General features: G+C 46.0%; 1 protein-coding gene across 4 annotated transcripts in view; it reads right to left on the reverse strand.

Moving 5' to 3' along the window:
* Window positions 1-4,362: 4,362 nt before the first annotated feature.
* SIPA1L2 (signal induced proliferation associated 1 like 2) overlaps window positions 4,363-22,292 on the reverse strand; it is a 213,774-nt gene continuing 195,844 nt past the window's right edge. For 3 of the 4 annotated variants that reach the window (XM_035008465.1, XM_035008464.1, XM_035008466.1), the window contains 5 exons: window positions 20,033-20,164; window positions 9,557-9,610; window positions 8,879-9,002; window positions 7,839-7,920; window positions 4,363-5,681 (listed from right to left, as the gene is read on the reverse strand). In XM_035008465.1, the coding sequence (XP_034864356.1) occupies window positions 5,535-5,681; window positions 7,839-7,920; window positions 8,879-9,002; window positions 9,557-9,610; window positions 20,033-20,164 (539 nt within the window). In that variant the 3' untranslated portion in view covers window positions 4,363-5,534. The remainder of the gene's footprint in view (window positions 5,682-7,838; window positions 7,921-8,878; window positions 9,003-9,556; window positions 9,611-20,032; window positions 20,165-22,292) is intronic. The other variant, XM_035008467.1, reaches the window with a different exon arrangement.

A 22,292-nucleotide genomic window follows, 5' to 3' on the forward strand; every position in this document is an offset into this window, starting at 1 on the left:
TTCTCTCAGCCAGCACCCATTCAGTTGAGGCAGATAATTTACTGAAATGCTATGACTCTGAATCCCCCTTGAGCACAGACTTCATAATGATTTCACTGCATGTGAGGAGGCTGGGAGAGCAGCTGATATTTAAACAACAACATCACCCGTGCCTAACCGTCCGATCGATGGGTATTGATGCCCAGGATATTGGTAGTCTAACCCTTAATTTTGTTCTTTAATAACTTGGCTATAGTTCAGCAGCCAAAGGACATTTGCATGTCAAGGGAGCGGATTATTTTTTTATTTGCTCTTCTGAAAAACCAAGCTGCTCTGCACATATTAGGCAGGTCTCTGATATTAGGGATGAAAACCAGAGGCTGGTGTATTTCAGAGTCTGCAAATCGCTTTACCAAAACCTTGATTGTAAGGATTTAAGAGGGCAGTGCATTTTCTGATATTAAGATAAATGGGAAGGGCTTAAAGGACTTTTTAAAGGTAACTTACAAGCCCCCAAATCTTCCATGTTAAAAATGCAAGAATGTCACCTTTGGGGGTGATGATTTAAGCCTTTTATAAAATTCATAAGGGGACTTTTCTTTGTGCTTAAGCTTCTGCCTAATTCCTATTGTTGACAAGCCAGGAAGCTTGGTCTTTGGGTTAGTTTGGAGGTCACAGGTCAGAAACCTAACGCATGCCTTGGATTTGGACAGGTTTCTTGCCATTTTCCATCCTGTGGAGCATAAATAAACACATTTACCTCCCACCTGCCTCTAAGCAGGTGTTGAATGAAACCCAGTCAACTCTATTTACTTTCTTTTCCGCTACGGAGTAGCATGCCTGAACTGGGTACACTAGATCTAGGGGAGTGGTTTAAAATTTTTAAGCATCAAATCCACAAACACTCAAGCGACCTGCAACTTACCCTTACCAGTAATTCCAAGGAGCAAAGTGTCTGTAAAAATCTGTATCACTTCCTTTTGTCCCTCCCCCATCCCCAACTTGGAAATTCTGAAAGACCTACATTGGCTTGACATCAGAGGATCTGAGGTTATTTAATAATCTCCAGAAGCTGGAACTTGAAGTGATGGGCCTTTGCCTCTTACAAAGTTTTGCCCCAATGTATTTCATGGTGACTCCAGTGGTGAGGAGGGTGGCCATAAAGATGGCGTCTTGTTGGTAGTGACGTGCTTTCCACCTGGTTGGAAACAAGAGTGGGGTTGACTCTTCAAGGGGCTATGTTCACAGTTTCTCCAAAACTAGGGAATTCATCGCTGGTCAGTCTAAATTATACGTCAGCTTTCGTTCTAATCCACAATTCCAGGTCTCTCGGACTCATATTTTTATATAAGGAGCAAGTTATTTTAATATCCTGGTATTCCAGTATTGACCAGTTATAGTTCTTCATGAAGAAATCTTTCAAGAACATTATTCTTACTGTTTTTTGTAGATATCTCTTTGAATCTGTAGACAGGAAGCTCTAGTTTTACGGCTTTGAGTTTGATGAAGACTTTGGTTACTGATACATAATCAATTTCTGCATTTTAATGGGCCATCAGAACAACAGACTCCTGGCATTTCAAAAGAGAATTGTGAGATCAGCAGAGGCAGGACTGGGATCATGCCCCTCCCAAATTTAACTTGTATTTTTAATGATAAACCTTGATACAGAGAATAGCAGGATGGACGCCTCTAAAATACAAATTAACTCTGTCACATAGTTGACTGGCCTTAATACATAATAGATCACTCCATATGGTTAGAAAAAACCCTGCTGGATATTAATTATTCCAAAGTAAAAATAATTTTAGTGGATGTATTCCAATATTTAATTAGTTTGTACTTGGTGAATGTTCCAGAAAGTCAACGTGTTTAGTTGGTAAAGGGTACATCTTGTAACCAACAGTGTTCACTAGGATGCCAAGTTGCACAAAACTACTTGTACTATAGGAGCATGAGGAGACTTTTCTACGGCTTGGCTGTTGACTGGCAGCACCGCTTTGAAAAAGGTTTAACAGGCCAACATCACTTTGGCCATTCTTTGGCATGGCCCTTTAGGGGCAGACTTGAGAGGTGATTCAATCTTATGCTAGTGTAGCCTGAGAAGTACTTCTTCAAAAAATACCTTCTGGTTTTGTCTGCAGGTTCACTTTAGGAAGGTGGGATCGCTCTCCATTCAGCTAGGGTTGGGTCAGATTTCTGTCTTTTCTCTAAACAATGTCAACACTTCTGTCTGCTTCTTGCCCTCCATAGCACACGCATCCACTGCTGGTCAGCGATGCTCTCAGGCCCTTGCCAAGGACCACCTGCTGTCAAGCTTTTATTGAAAGTTGGACAGATTTATGGAAAACTTTCTGATGAACATGGAGTCCATTCTTTCTTCTGAAGTTTGGGGCTTATCTCTGAATCAAAACTTTCCCTCCTGTCTCCAACCCATCAGCAGTTCTGTGGGCTCTATCTTCCAAGGGTGACTCACCTACTTTTCTCCACCTTTCCTGTTCCATTGTAGCTGTGCTGCGCCCACCTCTCCCTGGGACCTGTCTCTCTTTTCTTTTTCTTTTTATTTTTATTTTATTCTTTTGGGGAGAGAGAAAGAGGGAGAGAGCAAGTGAATGCAGGGGGATGCGCAGAGGGAGAGAATCTCCAGGAGACTGTCCACAGAGCGGGGAGCCGGACGTGGGGCTCAATCTCATGACCCCGAGATCTTGACCTGAGCTGAAACCAAGAGTCGGACACTCAACAAACTGAACCCAGGTACCCCGGGTCTCTCTTTTCTACTCTTTCTCTTATTCCGGGGTTGGTCAGCTATGCTGGTGGGTGGCCTGAAAGCAAAGGGTGGAGTGATCTTCCAGCTTTCAGGGGTAACCAGAATTTAAAAATATACAACAGAGATAGAATGTGACACCCAAGCTCTAAAATATACTACGTGTCTCCACACAGAAGTTTGCAGATGCCTGTCCTAGGTGATCCCTTCTCCTTCAGAGGTCCAAATAGTCATTCACGCATTCATTCATTCATTCATTCATTCATTTTCCTAATAGTGTTTAAAAACACAGATCTTATTTTGCTCTTTCCTGCTTCAATAGCCTCCTTTTGACTTAGAACAAAATCCAGACTCTACCACAGCTTATAATTCTTTAATGATCTGGCTTTACCTATCTTTCCAACGCGTTCCTATCACTTTCCCCATTACTACCTATGTTCCGTGCATCCTGACTTTCTACAGCCTCAGGGCCCTTGAACTCTGTGCCCCCTCTTTCTAGAATATTCTTCCCGCAGCTTCTCATGGCGGGCTTTCTTTCCAACTTCAAAGTCTCCCACCCACAGGGGCCTCCCATGAGCCACTATGTCTCAATTCCTGATTTGTGTAGAGGGAGTGCGTATAATAATTACCTCACAGGCTGCTATGCAGATATTAAAGGGCCAGGATGGTGCCTGGCACATAGGACCATCCAAACAATGTCAGTTGTTATAATGACTATTTAAGGAAGCCATCCCAGGCACTCTTTATTTCTGCCTCTCACATTTTGAAATAATCTTATGTCTGTCCCCCCACATAGACCGCATGCCCCAGGCAGACAGGCCCCGCCGGGTCTTGACCCCTGTTGGTTGGCTCTTGGGCTTTTGGTACAACGTCTGGCACACAGTGAGAGGAAAGAAAGGGGGTGAGGAAGATCTCTCCCTGGTCCATAACGTCCTGACTCCCTGGAGAACTGCATTCACTGGAGGCACTTTGGAAGCGCACCTGTATCGTTCACAGGGAGGCCTCAAGGAACAGCCTGAGGAAGCCTACTTCTACATCAGGCATAGGAATGTTAAGCATATTTTCAGTACACCTCTCAGATGCAGCCCATGAAAGACATCCCTTTTAGGGTAAGTTCTAGAAATCACTTTCCTTCCTCCAAATTCTTCGTATGATTTCTGTTCTCAGAAGGTTGAGAACTTTGTACCTTACTGGGGTTCCCTTCCCACTTGGGCCCACATTCTGTGTCTTCTTCATCCTACATTTGATTCAAATTTATAGTTTACCTCTTCCCGATTATTTTTCAAATTCCTACTCTTTTGCCTTCTGTATCTTCCTGTAAGCAACACCAAATTCCTGGCTGGGGTAAATCATTTAACTTGAGCCTCAGCGTCCTGAGCTGTAACAATGGGAATCCTGCTAATGAAACGTGCAGAGGGGAGTGTGTGGAACACAGCAGCTATTGATACGAGTTACTCTTTCCTTCGAATGAGTCTGTGATTCGATAAGAAGGCCGCAAAGCAGGATTCAGTACTGATTAAGATACTTAATGACCCCGAACAAATTCCCGTAGACTCAAATTACTGACACAGAGATGCTAAAAATCCACATTCGGCTGACAACACCGTGACTGACGTGGCCTCTTTTGAACATTTATTAAAAAAGCAAAATGTATGTTCATCTCAAATAGAACAGTTAAAAATGGTAAAGCAATACAAAGGACTTGTTCCTAGCAGCATCCAGTTGTTAGAATTTCCAGCCCTGCTTCTCAGTCTGTTCCGGGCAAGCTCGGCCTTCCAGAGCTTGCTGCTACCTACACCTCCCTCGTCGTAGTGCAGGTCAAACCAAAGTTTATAAAATTAACAATTTAAGGTTAAATAAGCTTAAATAAGGGCGTTAAATACAAGACACTTCATCAAAGCTTCTGTACAAAGATAAACAAATTTGGCATTGTATACATGGGATTCTGCTGGCTCCCCGCCGACGGGAGGTTCTAGAAGGTTCTAGGACGTAAGCAGGCGTGCGCTACTCTCAGCAGAGCGTTAACTATACACAGTGAACTAAGAGTTGAAGGGACTGCTTACTGAGCCATATACAAGGCATATGTATCTTTTTTTTTTTTTCAATCAGAACACTGTTAATATTCAGGCACCGTTTGCTCCTGCAAATAAATAAGTCTCTAAACGAACTGCATTCAAACTAGTGTTCAAGACATCAGTGCTTTTTTTGTTTTTTCATTTTCCCACACGGCTTCTCCCGACTAGTTAACTATGCCTCTTTCTTATTGCTATGATAATGTGGTTGTGAGAAATAAAACTACTATACATCCAAAAAAATAGAGCACCTTTAACATTAAAGTATATGTCTGATTATCTGTTTCTGGGTTTATGTTACAATGCTAAAGCCCAAACTACGGTCAATTGCTTTACCATCTCTACCAGGTCGCCTGATCCACAGGACGTGAAGCCCCACCGTCTCCCCTCTTGAGGTATGCCCGCGCCTGAGCACCGGGGCAGCGGAGTCCGACACAAAGAGGCCCCAACCGACGCCGGGGTTTACATTCATCTCGACACCGGGAGTTACATTCATGTGCGCCCGGCCTCGCTGTCCTCTCTGCTGTCACCAGATGGCTTCCAAGGAAAGCGTCGCCTCCCTACCCTGCGGGGGTGAATGGTGCTAGACGGGGTGGGACGGCAAAAACATCTACGGTCGGCTGCAAGCACACTGAGAAACCACGCGGTGGCGAGGTCCCGGGGGTGGGAGGGGGGTGCGGGGCGTCTCCCCGAGGCTCCCCCCGGCGGGCCGGGCCGGGTTAAGACTTTTTGTCGATGGTGTTGAAGAACCACTCGGTGAACTTTCGCAGCTGCGCGGTGGCCGTCTGCGACTCCTCCTGCAGCCGCATGTTGTCCTGGCGCAGGTGCTGCACTTCCGCCTGGAGGACCGCCTTGTCCTGCTTCTCCTGGGAAGAGGGCACACAGACGGCGTCACACGTGTGCCCGGCGCATCCCCTCTCGCAGCGTGCCTCCGAGCATCCCACGTGCCCGAGGCCACTCAGCGGCCCGCCTCTCCAAGACCCCTTCGCCCCTCCTGTTGTGACCCGGGCAACTGGGACTCTGCCCTGAAAACCCTGGAAACGGCCAACCTCCTCCCTGAAAATCCCTTCATCCTCACGCCTCTAGAAGAATCCCGGCTCTCTCCTGAGCACGCTGCTTCCCCGGCTGCTCACTGAGGGCAGAGACGGTGCCCGCCTGTCGCGGAAAGACTCAAGGCTAGGTGGTCTGGCAAACAGCTTCTCTCTCAGGGCCCGGGGAGTTTCTTCCCTAAAACTTCAGCTCCTCTGAGAAGTGCGACATCAGGTTAGAGGACCTGCCACCCCTGCTCACGGCAATTATCTACGCTGTCTCCAGTCCCTCCCATCACTCATGGAGGACTCTAGAATGTGGTTCGCTTTTCTTCTCTCCCCTGCCACTTGTCATGTTTGCTGATGATTCCACATCCAATCCAGTGTCTCCACCACTTCCTCTCTGTGATCTGGAAACCCACCCCTCCTCAACCCCTGCTCCCACAACCACATCTTGTACCTTGCCATTACCCATAAAAAGCGCAGTGTACTCCTGCGTTAGCCTCCCATTTCCGGACCGCCACCTCTTGTCCTTTTAGAACCGTCTCTCCAGTATCCACCCCTCCAATAATTATCTAATGCACCAGGCTTACCTTATTTTCACTGTCCCCTGCTGTGACAGCATGTCTCCTCACCCAGCTCATACTCTAGGTCCCTCAGTCTAATCCCATCCTATAGATACGCCAGGGGCTTTGTCTCTTTCTCTCTCTCGTTGTCTTGATTTCCTGTCTCAATTCTTATATTCAACTCTCCAACTGTCCTACACCTACAGCCGGGGGAGGGGCGATGTCCCAGTTTGCTTGGGACATTTCCGGTTCTAGCTCTGGAGATTCTGTATCTAGGAACCTCCCACCCCAGGCAAACAGGTGGCCATCCAAGCTGGAGAGAAACACCAACTCTGCCAACAGATGATCGCTTTAACTGAGGCTGCAAATTCAAATGTACCTTCAGCCTTGCTTGGCAAATCCTATCAAATTTCACCCAGTGCATTTACTCACTACTCTGCACCTTACCCTCTGACCTCAAACCCTTCCTACTCCTTCCCACCACCACTCACTCTCAGCTCACGACTGGAAAAAAGAAACCATCAGAGGGGAACTCTGCCAACCTATCTCTGACTACGTGCATGTGAATGTATGTATGCATGCACGTGTGTGCAAACACATACACGTGCGTGCACACGCACACACACACCCTGTTCTACTCTGCTCTCTCTATAAACTGTCCCCACTCTGAATCAAGGCCAGTCCCTGCCTTGTGCGCTAGGTCAGGGCGTAACTCTCTGACTCTTCCCCCCACCATTATCTCCTTCCCAACTGGATCATTCCACCAGCACTGACACCAGCTATAATTTTCTCCCTTCTTCAACGAACTAAGCAGTAAAAAACCCTTCCTGTGACATCTCCCCGCTGCCCTCCTGCTAGCACACTCCATTCCATTCCCAGGAACAGCACGATGGTTACCCAGCACAGTGCTGATGATACAACATGGGCTCAGCAAATGTTTGGGGAATGAATTAGTTAACTTCTTTGGGGACCAACCACGCACACCTGGATGTGTAGGGTGTAGAGCAGAAGTTGTGAGGGTCATGTAGCTGACTCAGTGGGAATACAATAGCTTGGGGAGAACAGGCTTTCTGGCAGCAACTAACTCCTCTCAGGTCAGCTCATAAATAGTTGGTACAACTGATCACTCACCGAACCAAAAAACGCTAGCCGCCTATATGTTTCTACCTCGTCCTGAAGACTGCCCGTCCAGAGGGCTCACCCTCATTTCGTCCTATTTCCTGCAATCCTTGGGTCCCCTTAGAGTGAAAAATATGAGCTGGAAGCCAGAAAGGAGAATTAGATCTTAGGGCTCTCTGTTTCTATCTATTGTTGGCTTTGACTAGGGCGGTTATCTTTCCTGACTGTCTTCATTTTTATTTCTACTGGTTAGAAGGGGGTGATTGTGCAAGGCAGACTTCTGATGACGGATTGTAACGGATCCCCTTACCTTCCGAAGGTCAGTCTGCAGCTGTCGAAGAATCAACTCCAGCTGATTGACTTTCCCGGTCAGTGTAGATGGAGACCGCTCCCTAAAGAAGAAGGGTGGAATCAGAAAGACTCAAGGCCAATGAGGTAAAGACACAACACTCAGTACTTTTGTTGGTAAAGTTTTCACTCAAAGAATTATTTCATGTGCTTAGAGCCCAGCGAGGAAATAAATAATATTACGCCAGATTTGGAAAAGGAACATACGGTATTTTGGTAGAAAACCCCTTCTGGGTCTCTGTTGATTTAAAAAGGGATTCAGAATCTCTACAGGCTTATATGTTGGTAACAAACAAACAAACAAACACAACCCCGAAGATAGATTATCTAAATCAGTTTAGCCAACTGAGACTAGGTAGACCACTGAGGTCCTGGGAACCAAATATAGGTTCGATTTCCCCAATTTGCCTTTCTCTGTCAAGAAAATATCATGAAGCTCATTACCAAGATGAATGGGCCAGTTAATGGTCACACAAGTTCATGTAAAAGTTGCAATTAGGTAAAGCATATAGACTCTGTGGGTGATAAACATGTCAAGAATATAGGGGAAGGAGACGGTCCCTTCACCTGAGGCCGGGGTCAAGGACCAGGCTCTGGGGGGCGCTGTGCCCTTGGCAGGTGCGCACGTGCAGCCTGGCAGCGGGACACCGATCAGCAAGGTCCCTGTCCGTCCGGGGCTGTGGCAGCAATTACTGGCAGACGTGGAGCCCGGCTGCCACCCTCCCTCTCTCTGTCACAGAGCCTCGTCACCATGGGCACGGGGTGACATGTCTTAGCAGGCAGGGACCGCCCACAGCAGAGCACTTCTGCTACCAAGAGCCGCCCACCCCAGCAGGGCAGGGAGCAAGGCTGGCCCCACTCAGTCCCATATCTGGATCCTGAAGGACCCAAGTGGGGGGCGCAGGCTGGAAGTGATCTCCTGGTGGCCTGGGGCTCCGCTGAACCTGTTACTCAGGGGCCTGGGGAGAGGAGGGGAGGGGGGCTCCCCAGGGGCTCACATACCCAGTTGCGTCCATGAAATCTTTGCCGCTGCCTGGGTCTACACATAAAGGCGGCTCCGGTGCGCCTTCCAGGTCCTGCCCGTGTTGCATATCGGTCAGAGTACAGAAGGACGCCACTCTCTGGTCTGAGGAGGGGAGACACACACACACGCCAAGGAAGTTTAGTACTAGCCGCCGGGCCATGTTTGCGGAAGCGAATTTAGTCACTAACCCCAAACACCCCGCCCCGCACCCCCCCATCAGTGACTGCCCTGTTTTAAACAAAACAAAGAAAAACAAACTCAGGCAAGCTGCTGACAATCAGAAAGCGTCAGGATTGGCTGTCCTCAGGGGCCGTATGGCATGCGCACATCACAGCCACGGGGACGATTAGCAGATCCTCGATTTGCTAGAGCCAATTTGCTTTCTTCCTTCCACATCCCAAGAAATGCTAAAGCTGCCGGCTGGGCACGAAATAACGAAATAACGGCGCCGCAGGATGATGTGGCTGATTAACAGAACAGAGGAGACCCCAACCCCGGGGTGGGGGGAGCATCCCGGAGACACAGCAGCCAGGACCCACGTCCCCTGTGCGTGCCAACCCTCTGAGCTCAGAGAACCATGCAGACGTGCAGACACGGGACATAAAAAGAAAAGGTTACAGAACATCCAGAGCCCGTGGTCAGCCCCGGACAATCACCGAGATAGGACGCGTGGTGACAGAGCAGCCCAAGTTCTTCATCTGAGTCAAGACCTGAAATAAGATTTAGAATTTCCTGTGAACAGTGGTATCTCCATGCACCTGGAAGCCTCTGGGGACCACACAAGACTCAGATAATGGGGTGCCGGAGAGCCTGTGTGCGTGTCATGCTGGATGAGGCGTGGCCCACGACAGCCAGTAACATGCGATGCCGAGCAATGTGGCTCAACGTTGCACGTGTAACGGTCCTGGCTGGATGCACGCGCGTCCGTGTGTGCAATGAAGAGATGCAGCGTGCCTCACACAGGCGAGTCCAGCCGTAAGAACACGAGACCATTTGGGGTTTGCTTCAACGACCCACTCCGTGAACGTGAAAAGTGGGGTGGTGAGCGAGCTTAGCTTCGTAATCTTACTAGAAACAGCCGTGCTAACAATGGTCAGCTCGACTACCCGGCCTTAGCTCAGCATCGGGCCATTTCTAATCTTGGCACCAGTAACTTCACGTTCAACGTTTCCCGAGCTAGGGCAGGAAAGGGAGTGTGATAGTCTTTGAAACAGGCACCAGCCTGGCCCAGCTCTGCAGGCTGAACACTCACCCAAGAGCATCGGTCCAGAAATGCTGAATGACATGCAGAAAAACAGTCCCGTGTTTGAACAAGGTGGAGGTGAGAACGGGAATATATCTAATTATCCACTTCCCCCATTCCCTGGTCTCTTTCCTTGGTGCCTGAGCACACGTATGCATCTACAGTTGGAATCCAAGGGATACAGCAGGTGTATGAGTGCTGTGGTGTCTTTTTCATATGATTTGATTAATGGCTGAGAAACTGCACTCAAGTCCGCATCAGGGGTGCTCTGTTCTTAATTTATCCCACTCTGTCTCCCTCTGGCTGCTGGACGAGTCTCCTAATGAGGCTACCTGCTTGTCTGGTTTATGGAGGGTCTTGCACTTCTTGTTAATTAGAAGGAATGGGGGAGGCTGCCAGGGCGCATGAAGGAAAGCGAGCTGGAACGCTGCGGGCACTGTGCTGGGAGCTCCCACCAGGGGCCCCGAACCCTCTAGGAAGTGGTGCTGAGCGCCCTGCATGACCGCAGGGAGTTCTCCAGCCTTGCAGCTCGCTTTCCTAGATCAGATTTTCCAACATCTGTGACAGGTACACAGATGTCCTTCAACCAATAGGTCTATAAAACTTTAAGCGTGTCCTCCACACTTCAAACCTACAAGATGATGGGACATTCTGTAACCATGCATTCCTGAGAGACGACCACGTTCCCAGTTTGGTACTGACTCGTAGGATTTGTGCATATGAGGAGACAATTTGTAATTTAATTAAGATTAATGGCACAATTTGGGTACTGCCTGCTTCTACACAGGACAGGATGTAAATGGCAGAGGTGGGGGCAGGAATCATAGAGCACACTGGCCAGGGGCTGAGCAGCTCCAGGGGTGGGGTTGGGAGGGTCTGGGGCCGCCATGACATCCAAGAGAACCCTCTGTTCTGTGATGATCCTGAATAATGCCTCACACTTAAAAAAAAAAAAAAAACAACAACACAGCGGATTTATATTTTTCTACAGTAAATTTACTGACAAAAAAGGAAGGTCAAAACAGATAAAGAATTTCATTTTCTCACTCTTTAAAAGAGTTCTATTGATTCATCCAGATTTTATGCAATCCAGTGATAATTTGGTGAGTTTCCATCTTTCTTAATATATTTGAGTCTGATGGTCCAGCTGAAATCTCTGGATGAAAATGTCTTCGCTTGCTCCATCTATTTTTACCTTAATTGATAAAATATCCACATATTTGACAGGAACGGAACTTGCTGCTGGCAGTCATTCAAGCATTCCTTGGGGAGAAACAAGGTCCTACCGGTCAGGAGGCAAGAAGCCAGAAGGGGAGTTTTGCCAACAGTGTAATTTCACAAAGAGGATTTCATTCTGGATCTGAAAAGCTGGGAGGTTGAAATCCAAACAGAACGCTGCTTGATTAAGTCCAGACACTTAACTGCTCTGTAAAGTAGCTAACCTTAGTGACAGTTTCCAGTGGAAGCTTTATTTTTCCACAGTTTATTTCTGTGATGATAAATATTCAGTGACCTAGTAGTTACTGACATTGAACCAAGTGGCACAGACAAATCCGTTAAGAAGACAGGCAGGGGAGTATGAACTTCATGTAAACGGTGACTGTAGCAGATACAATCACCCACAATCTACACAGACAGCCTGTTAGTCCTTTTCCTTCCCATTCTTCTCCGTGCAAGAACATCTGGCTGGGGAGGGGGGGCACATGGGGCATGGGGTACACATGGAACACTCCACCCCTTTAAATCATCTTAGAAAACCTTATTTCAGTGCAGGTTCTTGTTAGTCCACAAGATATTCCACATCAATCCACATCAAAACAGTTGCCTGGGAGTAACTCCCGTGGCCCAGATGGGCAGCCCGGAGCACTTCGAGATCGGGAAGGCCAAGCCCGCATCAGGGAGGAGGAGGGCTCTGATGGATTAGTCATGTCTACCGAGGGCATGAAACTAGGAGAAGGGTATACGCACCGGATAGGGGCCACAAACGCCATGCAAGCGTGAGGCTCCATCTAACCGAACCCACGTCCACAAACAAAGCTCTTCTAATGTGTCTCTGCCACATCACTACAAATGACAGAGAAGCTGGGGCTTTGTAGCTCCATGTACCAAATTAAAGGTACTGATACCGAGCACTGGGCTTATCAGATCGTGGAAAGCTGACTTAACTGGCAACAGGGAAAGAAAAATAAAAAGGTTACACTGCATTTTGGACATAAATGCTTTGGCTTAAGCCTTTTGCAGCCTGTTCATAAATGCTGCAAGATAATGGTCTAGAGTCTGCCTCACAATAATGAGCAAAGAAAAGGGCTGGGATTATGCTTCATTTAAGAAACAGCTACTGTTGCTGGCCCGAGACAATTTCCTTACTTTTGAGATCATTTAAGTCGATTTACTGTATTAAATGAACTTTGCATTTTTCATCTTAATAGCATTTTTCTTTTCCATTTTTTTAACTAATTATGTCACTTTGTTTATGCTTGTACATGTGCACGTGCACGCACACACACACACACACACATACTCTGTCCGTGGTCAAGTACCAGTAACTTCAGCGACTTTATCAAGGTTGAGCTGCCGCTTCACAATTGAAAACAGTGCTCACTGTAAAAAATTAGGCTTATTACTCTCCGTTTAAAAACCAAGGGCATATGGAGCCTAGTAGATTAAAAAAAAAAACTTGTGTTTTTTTCGGACAACATGTTTGACTGTTACACTCCCACAGTGGGGCCTGATGAACGAGCTGTTGACTCTGCACATGTCCTGCACACAGAAGCTCAGGGCACGCACACCTCCTCGTGCTCGTGGGAAGATGGTGGTTGTCACCACCAACAGCAAAGGGTTGAGATCCAGAGGGGAGGAGAAGCCTGGCCTGTTGTTGGCTGCGCAACGCAGCAATCCAGAGTCTCCCATCATTCGTTTGTAATTTCACCTTTTAAAGCCCGTTTGCATTTAAAACATCATCCGTTCAATGGATGTGCACCACCCACTGCCTACTGGTGATATTTTGATAAATGAGAACTGCTTTAAATTCTAGCACTTTCCAAGAGACTCCTTTCCCCGGCTTCACCACTGGCCCCACAGCCAGCTTTTCTCGTTGGGTTTGTTGTGGGGTGCCCACACTTGTGGGTGATGGGCTCTAATATATATACATTACTTGGCACACCCACACCTTACATTATTCCACCTAATGAAGGGAATGATGCTTGCAAGGCCAATAAGCGGATGATCTTACTGTATCGCACAGATCACTGAGGAGTTCTCAGGCACAAAGGGTCACGTCACATCTCGCCCCTGACAAACAAAAGGGCTGCACACACTAAAACACACTTGAACTGTGACTCCGCCCATTTTTTGAACTTAACTATTGCAGAAGAGCGGAGTCCAGGGCATGAGCTCAGCTCGCTGTCCTTGACCTACCTTCTCCCTCACAGGCCTATGAAGGAGATGCCGATGTTCTGACATTTGGTCTGATGGGCAGAGTTTGGTTTTCTGCCTATTTCCACTAAGCAAGTTCTCAGGAATTGGATTTCTAATCAAAGGGGGGTCCACCATTTGGCTCTAACTCATATTGTCGTACTGCACGAAAAGATGGATCATTTTATCTTTGTAATGATACCAGCTGTGAGTATTCTTCAGGGTTTCCCAGAGTGTGGGGCCATTTTTCATCTTCCAAAGGTGTGAGCCGGTAGCTCATTATCCTTTTGAATTTACATGTGTGATTGAACATTTTTCAAATACTTATATTTTGTCATTCTACTTTTGTGGACTGTGCGTCCATAAGCCTTGACTGCTTGTTTATCAGGGATTTCGTGTTTTTTGCTGGTTAAGCCCCTCCACACACTTGGGATAGTCTGGTTTTACCCATCATGTTTACTACAAATCCTCCCCCATATTCCCATTTATCTAAATGTTCCCTTTCAAGTTCATAAAAATCTAAGTGTTTAAGTACTTTTATCTGGCCACATTATATTTTGTATGTTCTCTCATTATCTGATAATTAAAGCATTACCTTGCTTCTAAAATGGTAATCCTACTTTACTGTTTCTAGAATTGACTTTCCTAAATCCTAAATCCAAGTGGAATATATAAATTCCTTTCCCATTTAGCTCTAAATTTTATTCCAGTTTTTGGTCTGGGCTCTCCCTCTTTCTCCAAAAGGACTAATTTCTATTTTTTTGAATCACTACTATGCTGTTTAATTATTATTGATTTACAGGAGACTTTTTTTGTGGAATATTTTTCATCTGTTTCCAACTGGATGCAGTTAAGCTCTTTAACATATCCTTTAGATATCTGAATTGAAATTGTACGAAATCTACAAATTAACTCAGGAAATTAATTGATTCAGCATCTTTACTATAAGCTTCCTACCCATTCTTATCTTTACGTATATTAGGACTTTTCAGTTACTGAAATGTCCTTTGCCTTCTCGAATTATAACTCTAATGACGGCTTAATTTCCAAAAAATGTATAATCTGATCTTGCAGATACAGCTAAATGCCCTTTGTTACTGTTCTGGTGGAAGACTGTCCACAAACATGGTTATGTGCACATGGCAGCCCTCACACCAAGACGCGGAGCCCACCTCCCACCTCTGGGATGTGGGCTGGCCTTCAGCATGTGGGGGATATCATGTTCTGAGTCTTCCAAGACCAGGAGGCCCTGAGAAATCATGTAGCTTCTGCTTTTGCTCTCCTGATCGGATTCCCTGAGCCACACGTGAAGAAGTACAATTGCCCTGCTGGAGACAGGGTCCAGCCAGAGCCCAGCTGGACATATGATTGAAGTCACCTTAATGTTCCAGTTCCAGCTGAGCTCCAGCTGAATACAGCCACCTGAGTGACTCCAGCTGAAGCCATAGGGAGCAGAAGAGCCACCCAGCTGAACCTAACCAACCCCCAGAATCATGAGACATAAATTATCACGAGACACTCTTGTTCCCAGTCATAAATTCTGGGGTGGTTTTTATACAGAAATAGATAACTGAAAAAATTAACAACACTTTAAAACAATGCTTATAAAATATATTTTAAAATATCTTATCTAGTTACTTTGTTTTATAATTTTGGATAATTTCTTAAAATTTTATTTTTATTTTTTTAGTTCCAGTATAATGAACATAACAGTGTTATATTAGTTTCAGGTGTATAATATAATAGTTCAACAATTCTATACATTTTTCAGTGCTCATCAAGTCCTCCTAATCTGAATAATTTCTTTACTTTTCATATTTTGTAGATACAGAAGCATATGTATAAAATTTAAAATTTATTCATTTTTTCTTTGCATTGGTGATAAACGTGCCAAGTACTTTACTACAGAATGAAAGGACACAGTCTCAAAGGATGACCCTGTTTAGTTTCTGGACTGAAGGCACCTGCTTATAGACCATTTTCCATTAAGTATTATGTAACTACTTGGAATAAAGTAGATCTTCTTCATTAGGTTTTAAAGGTATCTCTCAAATCTTAATTTTTATTAGAAATGGGTCTTCATTCTATTAGATACACCCTTTTTGGGAAATTGGTATGATAACTTTTAATTATTTCATCTACTATAACTTTGTATAATCAGAAGTTTTTCTTTATTAAACTGGCTGAACTCTCACCAATAACAATGGATAATCTTTTCGATCTCCTCCTGAATTTCATCTAAGCTTAACGTCGTGATTAATGACTGAGACTGTCTCAGGATTTTTCTTGTGTGTTATCAGGAAAGAATCTTCTCGTGCAATTATTGGCTGCTTCTGAATTTCAAGAAAAATTTATACAGGGACATCATTATTCTTTGAAGCTTTGAAAACAATGAACTCTAAGCGTATTAGTTTCAGGTGACATTTGGGATTTGGGGATATTCTTAGATAACTTTTCAATACCCTCCATATTTGGGCCATTGACAGTTTCGTATGCTCTGTCCCATTTTCTTGAAAGTAATATCCAAAATTCTTATTCATCATATTTCTTCCTATATAGCTGCCTGACATACCTTAATAATTTTTTTATTTCTCTTATGTATTGGCGAATGCTAACCTCTTTTCTCATTTCTAATCTTGTTCATTTGTATTTTCCATTTTTTGATCAAATTTATGTTGCTTTAACAATGTTCTAAGAAACATTAATCATTGATTTTATTTATAAATTGCATTGAAAATTCATCTGTCAGTTCACAAAAAATCTATTTGATTTCCTTCTTTTTTGTTTGCTTTCACAGCTTTTATAGAACCTTTTTAAAGTATAGTTAAGTTGGTTAATTTTCATGGTTTTTTTTTTCCCATTTAAATAAATGTTTCTGAAAACAGTACATTTTTGTTTAAGGACTATTCCCTGGCTGCAGTCCAAAGATTTTAATAGGTAGCATCTTTTTATCACCACTTATTAAAAAAGAAAAAATGCCCTGTATTCCCGAATGCTTCCTAGAATAATGATTATGAATTACATTAAGAGTTCCAAATGCTGAGAATTTTTTGTGTTTTTCTTCTATTTTTCTTAATTCTATTTTCATTGCCTTGTGGCCAGAAATGTATGGAAATGCTCCTGTCTTTGGAGAAGCCTCACTCACAGTTATAGACTATCCATTATGTTCTGTGTACCAACAGAATTTGGATGTATTTAAACAACCCTGATTGGGGCAGATTAGTGTGGTGCCCCCGCTCTGTTCTGGTTTTTATCTTTTTCTTTTTTTTTTGAAGATTTTATTTATTTATTTGAGAGAGCAAGAGATTGAGCGAAAGAGTACAAGTAGGGGGAGCTGCAGAGGGAGAGGGAGAAGCAGGTTTCCCGCGGAGCAGGGAGCCCGATGTGGGGCTCGATCCCAGGACCCTGGGATCATGACCTGAGTCGAAGGCAGACGCTTAACCGACTGAGCCACCCAGGTGACCCGACCCTGCTCTATTCTTGAATGGTATAGTAAAAAAAAAATCTAAATTCTTACACTCACGTATGCAGTGTCAATTTTAGCTCTTAAAAAAAGGTAAATACATCATATGCCAAGGTGTGGAACACAAACAGATCAACAGGGAAGAGGCATACCTGCTGGGATGAATCACACTGCTGGATTCTACGAGGGTCACGGTGTTAATAGGCAGACACATTCCATGTTTTGAAGCGCATTTTCAGATGTGTTGACTACTTACGTCAATGTATGGGCACAGCATTATTCCCAGAGCGCTCTGAGCTCAGTAAAGCATTCTGAACTGCCTTTGTTAGCTTGTAACAATTAAGCAGACACATAGGGGATTTTCTGGACTATCTTTATCATGTTTAGTCTAGCTCAGAAATGGTTCTGCGGAACTGGTACAAAAAGATCAAGTCATAGGCAGGGCCACTGGGTTATCTCGGTGAAGACATTTCTTTGTAAAGTGCTGAGGTGACTGATGATGCCCACTCGCCACCATGCCAGCGCGTGTCAGGGTGGACCTGACACCAACCCAAGGGAATCTGATTAGCAAAAGTCTGGAGTTGCAAATTCCCAACTGTGTTTTCCTAAGTGGGCTATTGTCTCAAAGTGGTATGCTGCCCTACGGAGTAGCACTGGACATTACTGCAATTTTGAAATACAATTTGTAAATGTTTGGAACTTCAGAAAGGTCAGATAACTAAAGTCCTCTCTCCTGGCAAAGAGAATCCCATGCTCTCTCTCTTTGGCTCAGGTGCAGTGCATCCGAGGCACCAGCTATCTGGTGTTTCCATGCCATGATTTTTCTCCTTTGCCTGTGGGTGCCAACTCCCACCCAGACTCTAACTCCAGCTCAGAACTACTCTCAGATGACTAGGACCGCAGAAGTGGAAGTTTAAGACTGTCAGAAGCCTTCCATGTTCTTTGGTAAAGGTCTTCATTTTATAGACAAGAAGGCTGAATGAAGCCTAATGCAAACAGTAAGGACCTCAGAGGATTACTGTTGAACATTCACTGTTGGCCCAAAGTGTGGCCATTATGGTAGTTAAGGGACATGTCCAAAGGCTCACAGCCTGGCTATTGAGCTGTGACTGTGACCAGAGTCCCCGGATTGAGACCTTAGTCACTGTTGGGTGTGCCATTTTGCTTTCTCCACTTCCTGCTCTTAGCCCATCTTCTGAAAAGATCCATTTCAAAGCAGTGATTTTATTCTGAAGAGGTAGAAGGGAACCAAGCAAAGACAGAAATGGGGGGGGTATGGATCCAGAGATAAGCCGATAAATACTGTTTTAAAAAAATGAGCATAAAATGCAAATGGACCTCCAGAGGTCAAAAACTATGCCCTGAGTTGGTACAGCTCAGGTTTCCTGTGCATTTGATACCTACATACCCTTTGGGACTAGCTCTTCTCATTGAGTTATCTTGGCATGTGCTTGTTAAAAAAAGACAAGATAAATAAAACAAGCAGCCTACTCTTGAGATACTCATCACCTAATAAGAAGACACAAGACAAGTGAATAAAGAAAAATTCAGCCTGGTAAGTACCATGCAAATATTTATGCAGTGGAGAAAACCGCAGAGGACAGAATAGATGTTCTTATATTCTCCTGGGGGCAGTAAGACAACACAGTGTGTAAAAAACATGCCAGAGAAAATGCTGTTACCTGCTGCCTGGGTTGCTCTGGACAGAGGTAAAGACAGCGTTCCTGTCCTTTGGGGCTAGGGTGCATCTAGGTCAGTTTGGAAGCCCAGGAGGTAACTGGGCCATGGGCCTGGGGTTCTAGAACCAACTTCGGGTAATGTCAAGGGAATGAAGGCGACATCACAGAGCAGATGGGGCATTCTGAGGCTTCCACATGGAATAAGTACTTTGCAAGGAGGTGAACCAAGGACCCTCACTCCTATTAAGGGAGCACTAAGAGCCTGTTTGTTTTGCAGAAATTTCCTAACAGAGTTTCCCTTTACTTACCTACTGGAGCTAAACATCCCAGGTGTCTGAATTAGCCTGCAAGTAGCCTTCAGCTTCCCCCCTGCCGCACCCCCAAAGCTTAGGACCGGAGGCACTGATCCCAATTACTTAGAGCAGGAGAGAAGAGATGGGCTGCTCAGGCGGCCGCAGCCCCTCCTGTGGGGACGGCCGCGAACATGGAACTCCATGGCCCAGGCGCACAGGGATTCTCGAACAGGGAGGGCCCTACTCAAATGGGCCTGTCTCCCTTGTCAGTTCTGCCAGTCACCCCAGGAGCAGCTGTAATCCTAGAAGGACAGCACCAGCAAATGGCCTGTCATAATCCTGGGTCATGCGTTGCCCCCGTACCCATAGGTATGACAGTCCTGAGGATGCAGGTGAAGCATCTTCCTTGTTTGGGTCTGCCCTGACCTGCGAGCTGGGAAAGGGGTATTTCCTACGGAGCAGCTTCAACCTTCTAAAATTCACGTCGGTGTGGCAGCTGGAGGGGCCCTCAGAGATGGGTGTGCCCAGCTACCCTCAGCGACCACACTGTTGGAGGAGGAAGCTGAGGCCCAGACAGGGAGAGCCAGGGGCTCAGGTTGGGCAGATCATGCTGCATCTGTGTTTATGCCAAGCCACCAGACCCCTCTTGCGTGTGCTGGCCCCACCAAACCAGGTCCTCTGAAGGCCCTTCCCTTCTAGATCCCCTCATCACACTCAGAGGAAAGAGATGATTTGTGTCCTACATATTCACTTCTACATGCCAGGTAAGAACACAGAGGGCAAAGAGGAAAAGTGACTTGTCCCAGGTCACAGCTGGTGCCTGATCTGGAATTCAGGTTTGGGGTCCTCTGCCCAGTGCTCGTTTCATGAAATGGCACCGTCTCCCTAAGGAAATGTACTTAGTCACAGCTCAAGCCTTCCCCTGCTAGTTTTCATCCACAAAGATGTGCCAAGTATCCAAAACCATAACTCAGATAATCCCAAATACAGCCATGTTCCCTATGTTGCCGTCCCAGGCCCTGGAGGCTGCGAGTCTTTACCTTCAAATGCCCGCGCCGCGTCCACGAGGTGGGACCAATCCAAGCCCGTGGCCGTGTCCGGGAGGGGCATCAGGCCAGGATCCGCGCACTTGGACTTATCCGATAAGGACCCGTCGGAGAACCAGAACTCATCTAAACAGAAACAAAGCCAGAGCGTCGGTTGGATGGCAATGTGGGTGCGGGTGGCCCCTCCAAGGAGCTGGGGAACTTCGTACAGATCTCTGGCCCCCAGTGAAAAGGGCGACAGTAAGGTGCCATCATCCAAAAGACACATGGCTGGAAGGATGGTTTGCAGAGAACCCGTGACCTACAGACTCATTTCAAGGTCAGCCAGCGACGCCCTGGGATGGAAGGGATTTTAGAACGGTTCGATGGTGCAGTATTGAAATCAGGCAGCTTCCTCCCAGGCCGGATTTCTCTGGAGGACATCCATCCGCGTCTGACTAGCTGCAGGACTGATTCCTGTTTTCTGCAGGATTACTTTCCCCTTTCAAGTGTTGCAAACTTCTAGTGTACACACGGTTTGGTACAATCTTTCTCTAGCCTGATGGTTTAAAAAGCTTCCAGAACGCAGTTATGTAAGCTGAGCACCACACGTTCAAGATGCCCCAAATATCAGTTTATTATAAAAATGCAGGAGGACTTTGTCTTCATTATTGACGGGCAAGAAAGAGAAGAGGCGGTCTTTCCAATACAGGGGTTGGACTGCTTTGCTGACTTACTGAGCTGGTTCATCACTGGCTAAACCAGAAACCCCTCGCCGTCCAACATGGAATTTTGTCTGTCCTTTGTCTATACAAATGGACCTTTTAGGGACTGGAAGTGTTTATGTCAGTGATAAGACTAGTTGCTAGAACTCACTATGCCTCTGAGGACAAATTTTTCAAAGGCTTCACCCGGACTGTCTCTGACATGTCTTTTCTGAACCTGCCCCATACGCGGCCTGCAGCTGCCTGTGAACACATCTGCCTAATGAGACCAATCAAAATAATGACCACCTGGCTGTCTGAGCCTGCAATTAAGTTAAATAAGGGGCATAATTAACCCAATGCACCTGTAATTTTTGTTCCCACACCCTTTGGGGAAGCTATGAAAGGCTGGCATCTGGACGGAGAGCGAGCGGTGGTGTTTGACCTTGACCTTGACCTTGAAGGGCACTAACGGTCTTCCACCTGCTTGACACCTTCACAGGCAGCTCTCAGCCACCTTCCCCAAGCCCCATCGGAGTACTGACAGTCTTGGGATGCTTTGACGATTCCTGAGCAGCCTGAAATTCCACGATCTGTGGCCATCTGTCATTGAGCCATGGCACACATCTGATCCTGGTGGCCAGGAAGCCAAAGCCCAGAGTGAGTGAGTGAGCGAGTGCACTGAGCTATTCACCCAGCAGGCAGGTGAACCACTCTGCTCGCTGCTGCCCTGTACGCAAGTCTCGTGGAGACCACTTGCAAAGCACGTGATGACTCCGGATCTAGGAAGGTCTCAGGGCGTGAAGTTTCACAACCAGAGGCACGCCCAGGGCATGCTAACTCCCTCCAGCTTGTATGGAGAAGCAGAGAGCAAAAGGAGGGAAATACAGTTAGTGGTCTTTCTTTCTTTTTTTCTTTTTTTCAGATTTTTATCTATTTGTCAGAAAGAGGGAGAGGCAGCAGAGCAGAGGGGGAAGCAGACTCCCTGCGAAGCAGGGAGCCCGATGTGGGACTCGATCCCAGGACCCTGGGATCATGACCTGAGCCAAAGGCAGATGCTTAACAGACTGAGCCACCCAGGTGCCCCTGTCTTTCTTCACTACAAACTAATATCCCCTTTTCCCCAGTTTGTGAATGGAACTTTTGTGTTTATTGGAGACTATGGAACTGGCAAAGATGATCAGTAGATTAGAAGAAGTCCCCTTTCTTCCAGGGTTTACTTGGAGCGTATCCACTGACCTGTCTGTGATGTATTTACTAAGTGACTACCACATGCCTCACATTGTGTTCACTGTATTCTGGACAGCGGTGGATAAGGCAGACAAGGCCCATCCTTTCTGGAACCTTACAAGAGATGGGGGGAAAAGACAATAAACAAATAAACAAGGTAATACAAGGAGTGACAAGTCTTTCAAAGAAAACAAAACAGGGGGATGGGACTGAGGAGCCTGAGGGCATGTTGGGGGCGGGCTTATCTTAGGAGGTGGCATCCCTGAGACTCCAATGATGATAAGGAGCTGCTGGATGAAGAACACAGTTCTACTAGAAAAGCTCTAGGGATTTAAATCAAA

Source organism: Mirounga leonina, unplaced genomic scaffold, assembly GCF_011800145.1.
Source record: "Mirounga leonina isolate KUSES-001 unplaced genomic scaffold, KU_Mleo_1.0 Mir_152, whole genome shotgun sequence".
Classification (NCBI taxonomy): domain Eukaryota; kingdom Metazoa; phylum Chordata; class Mammalia; order Carnivora; family Phocidae; genus Mirounga; species Mirounga leonina.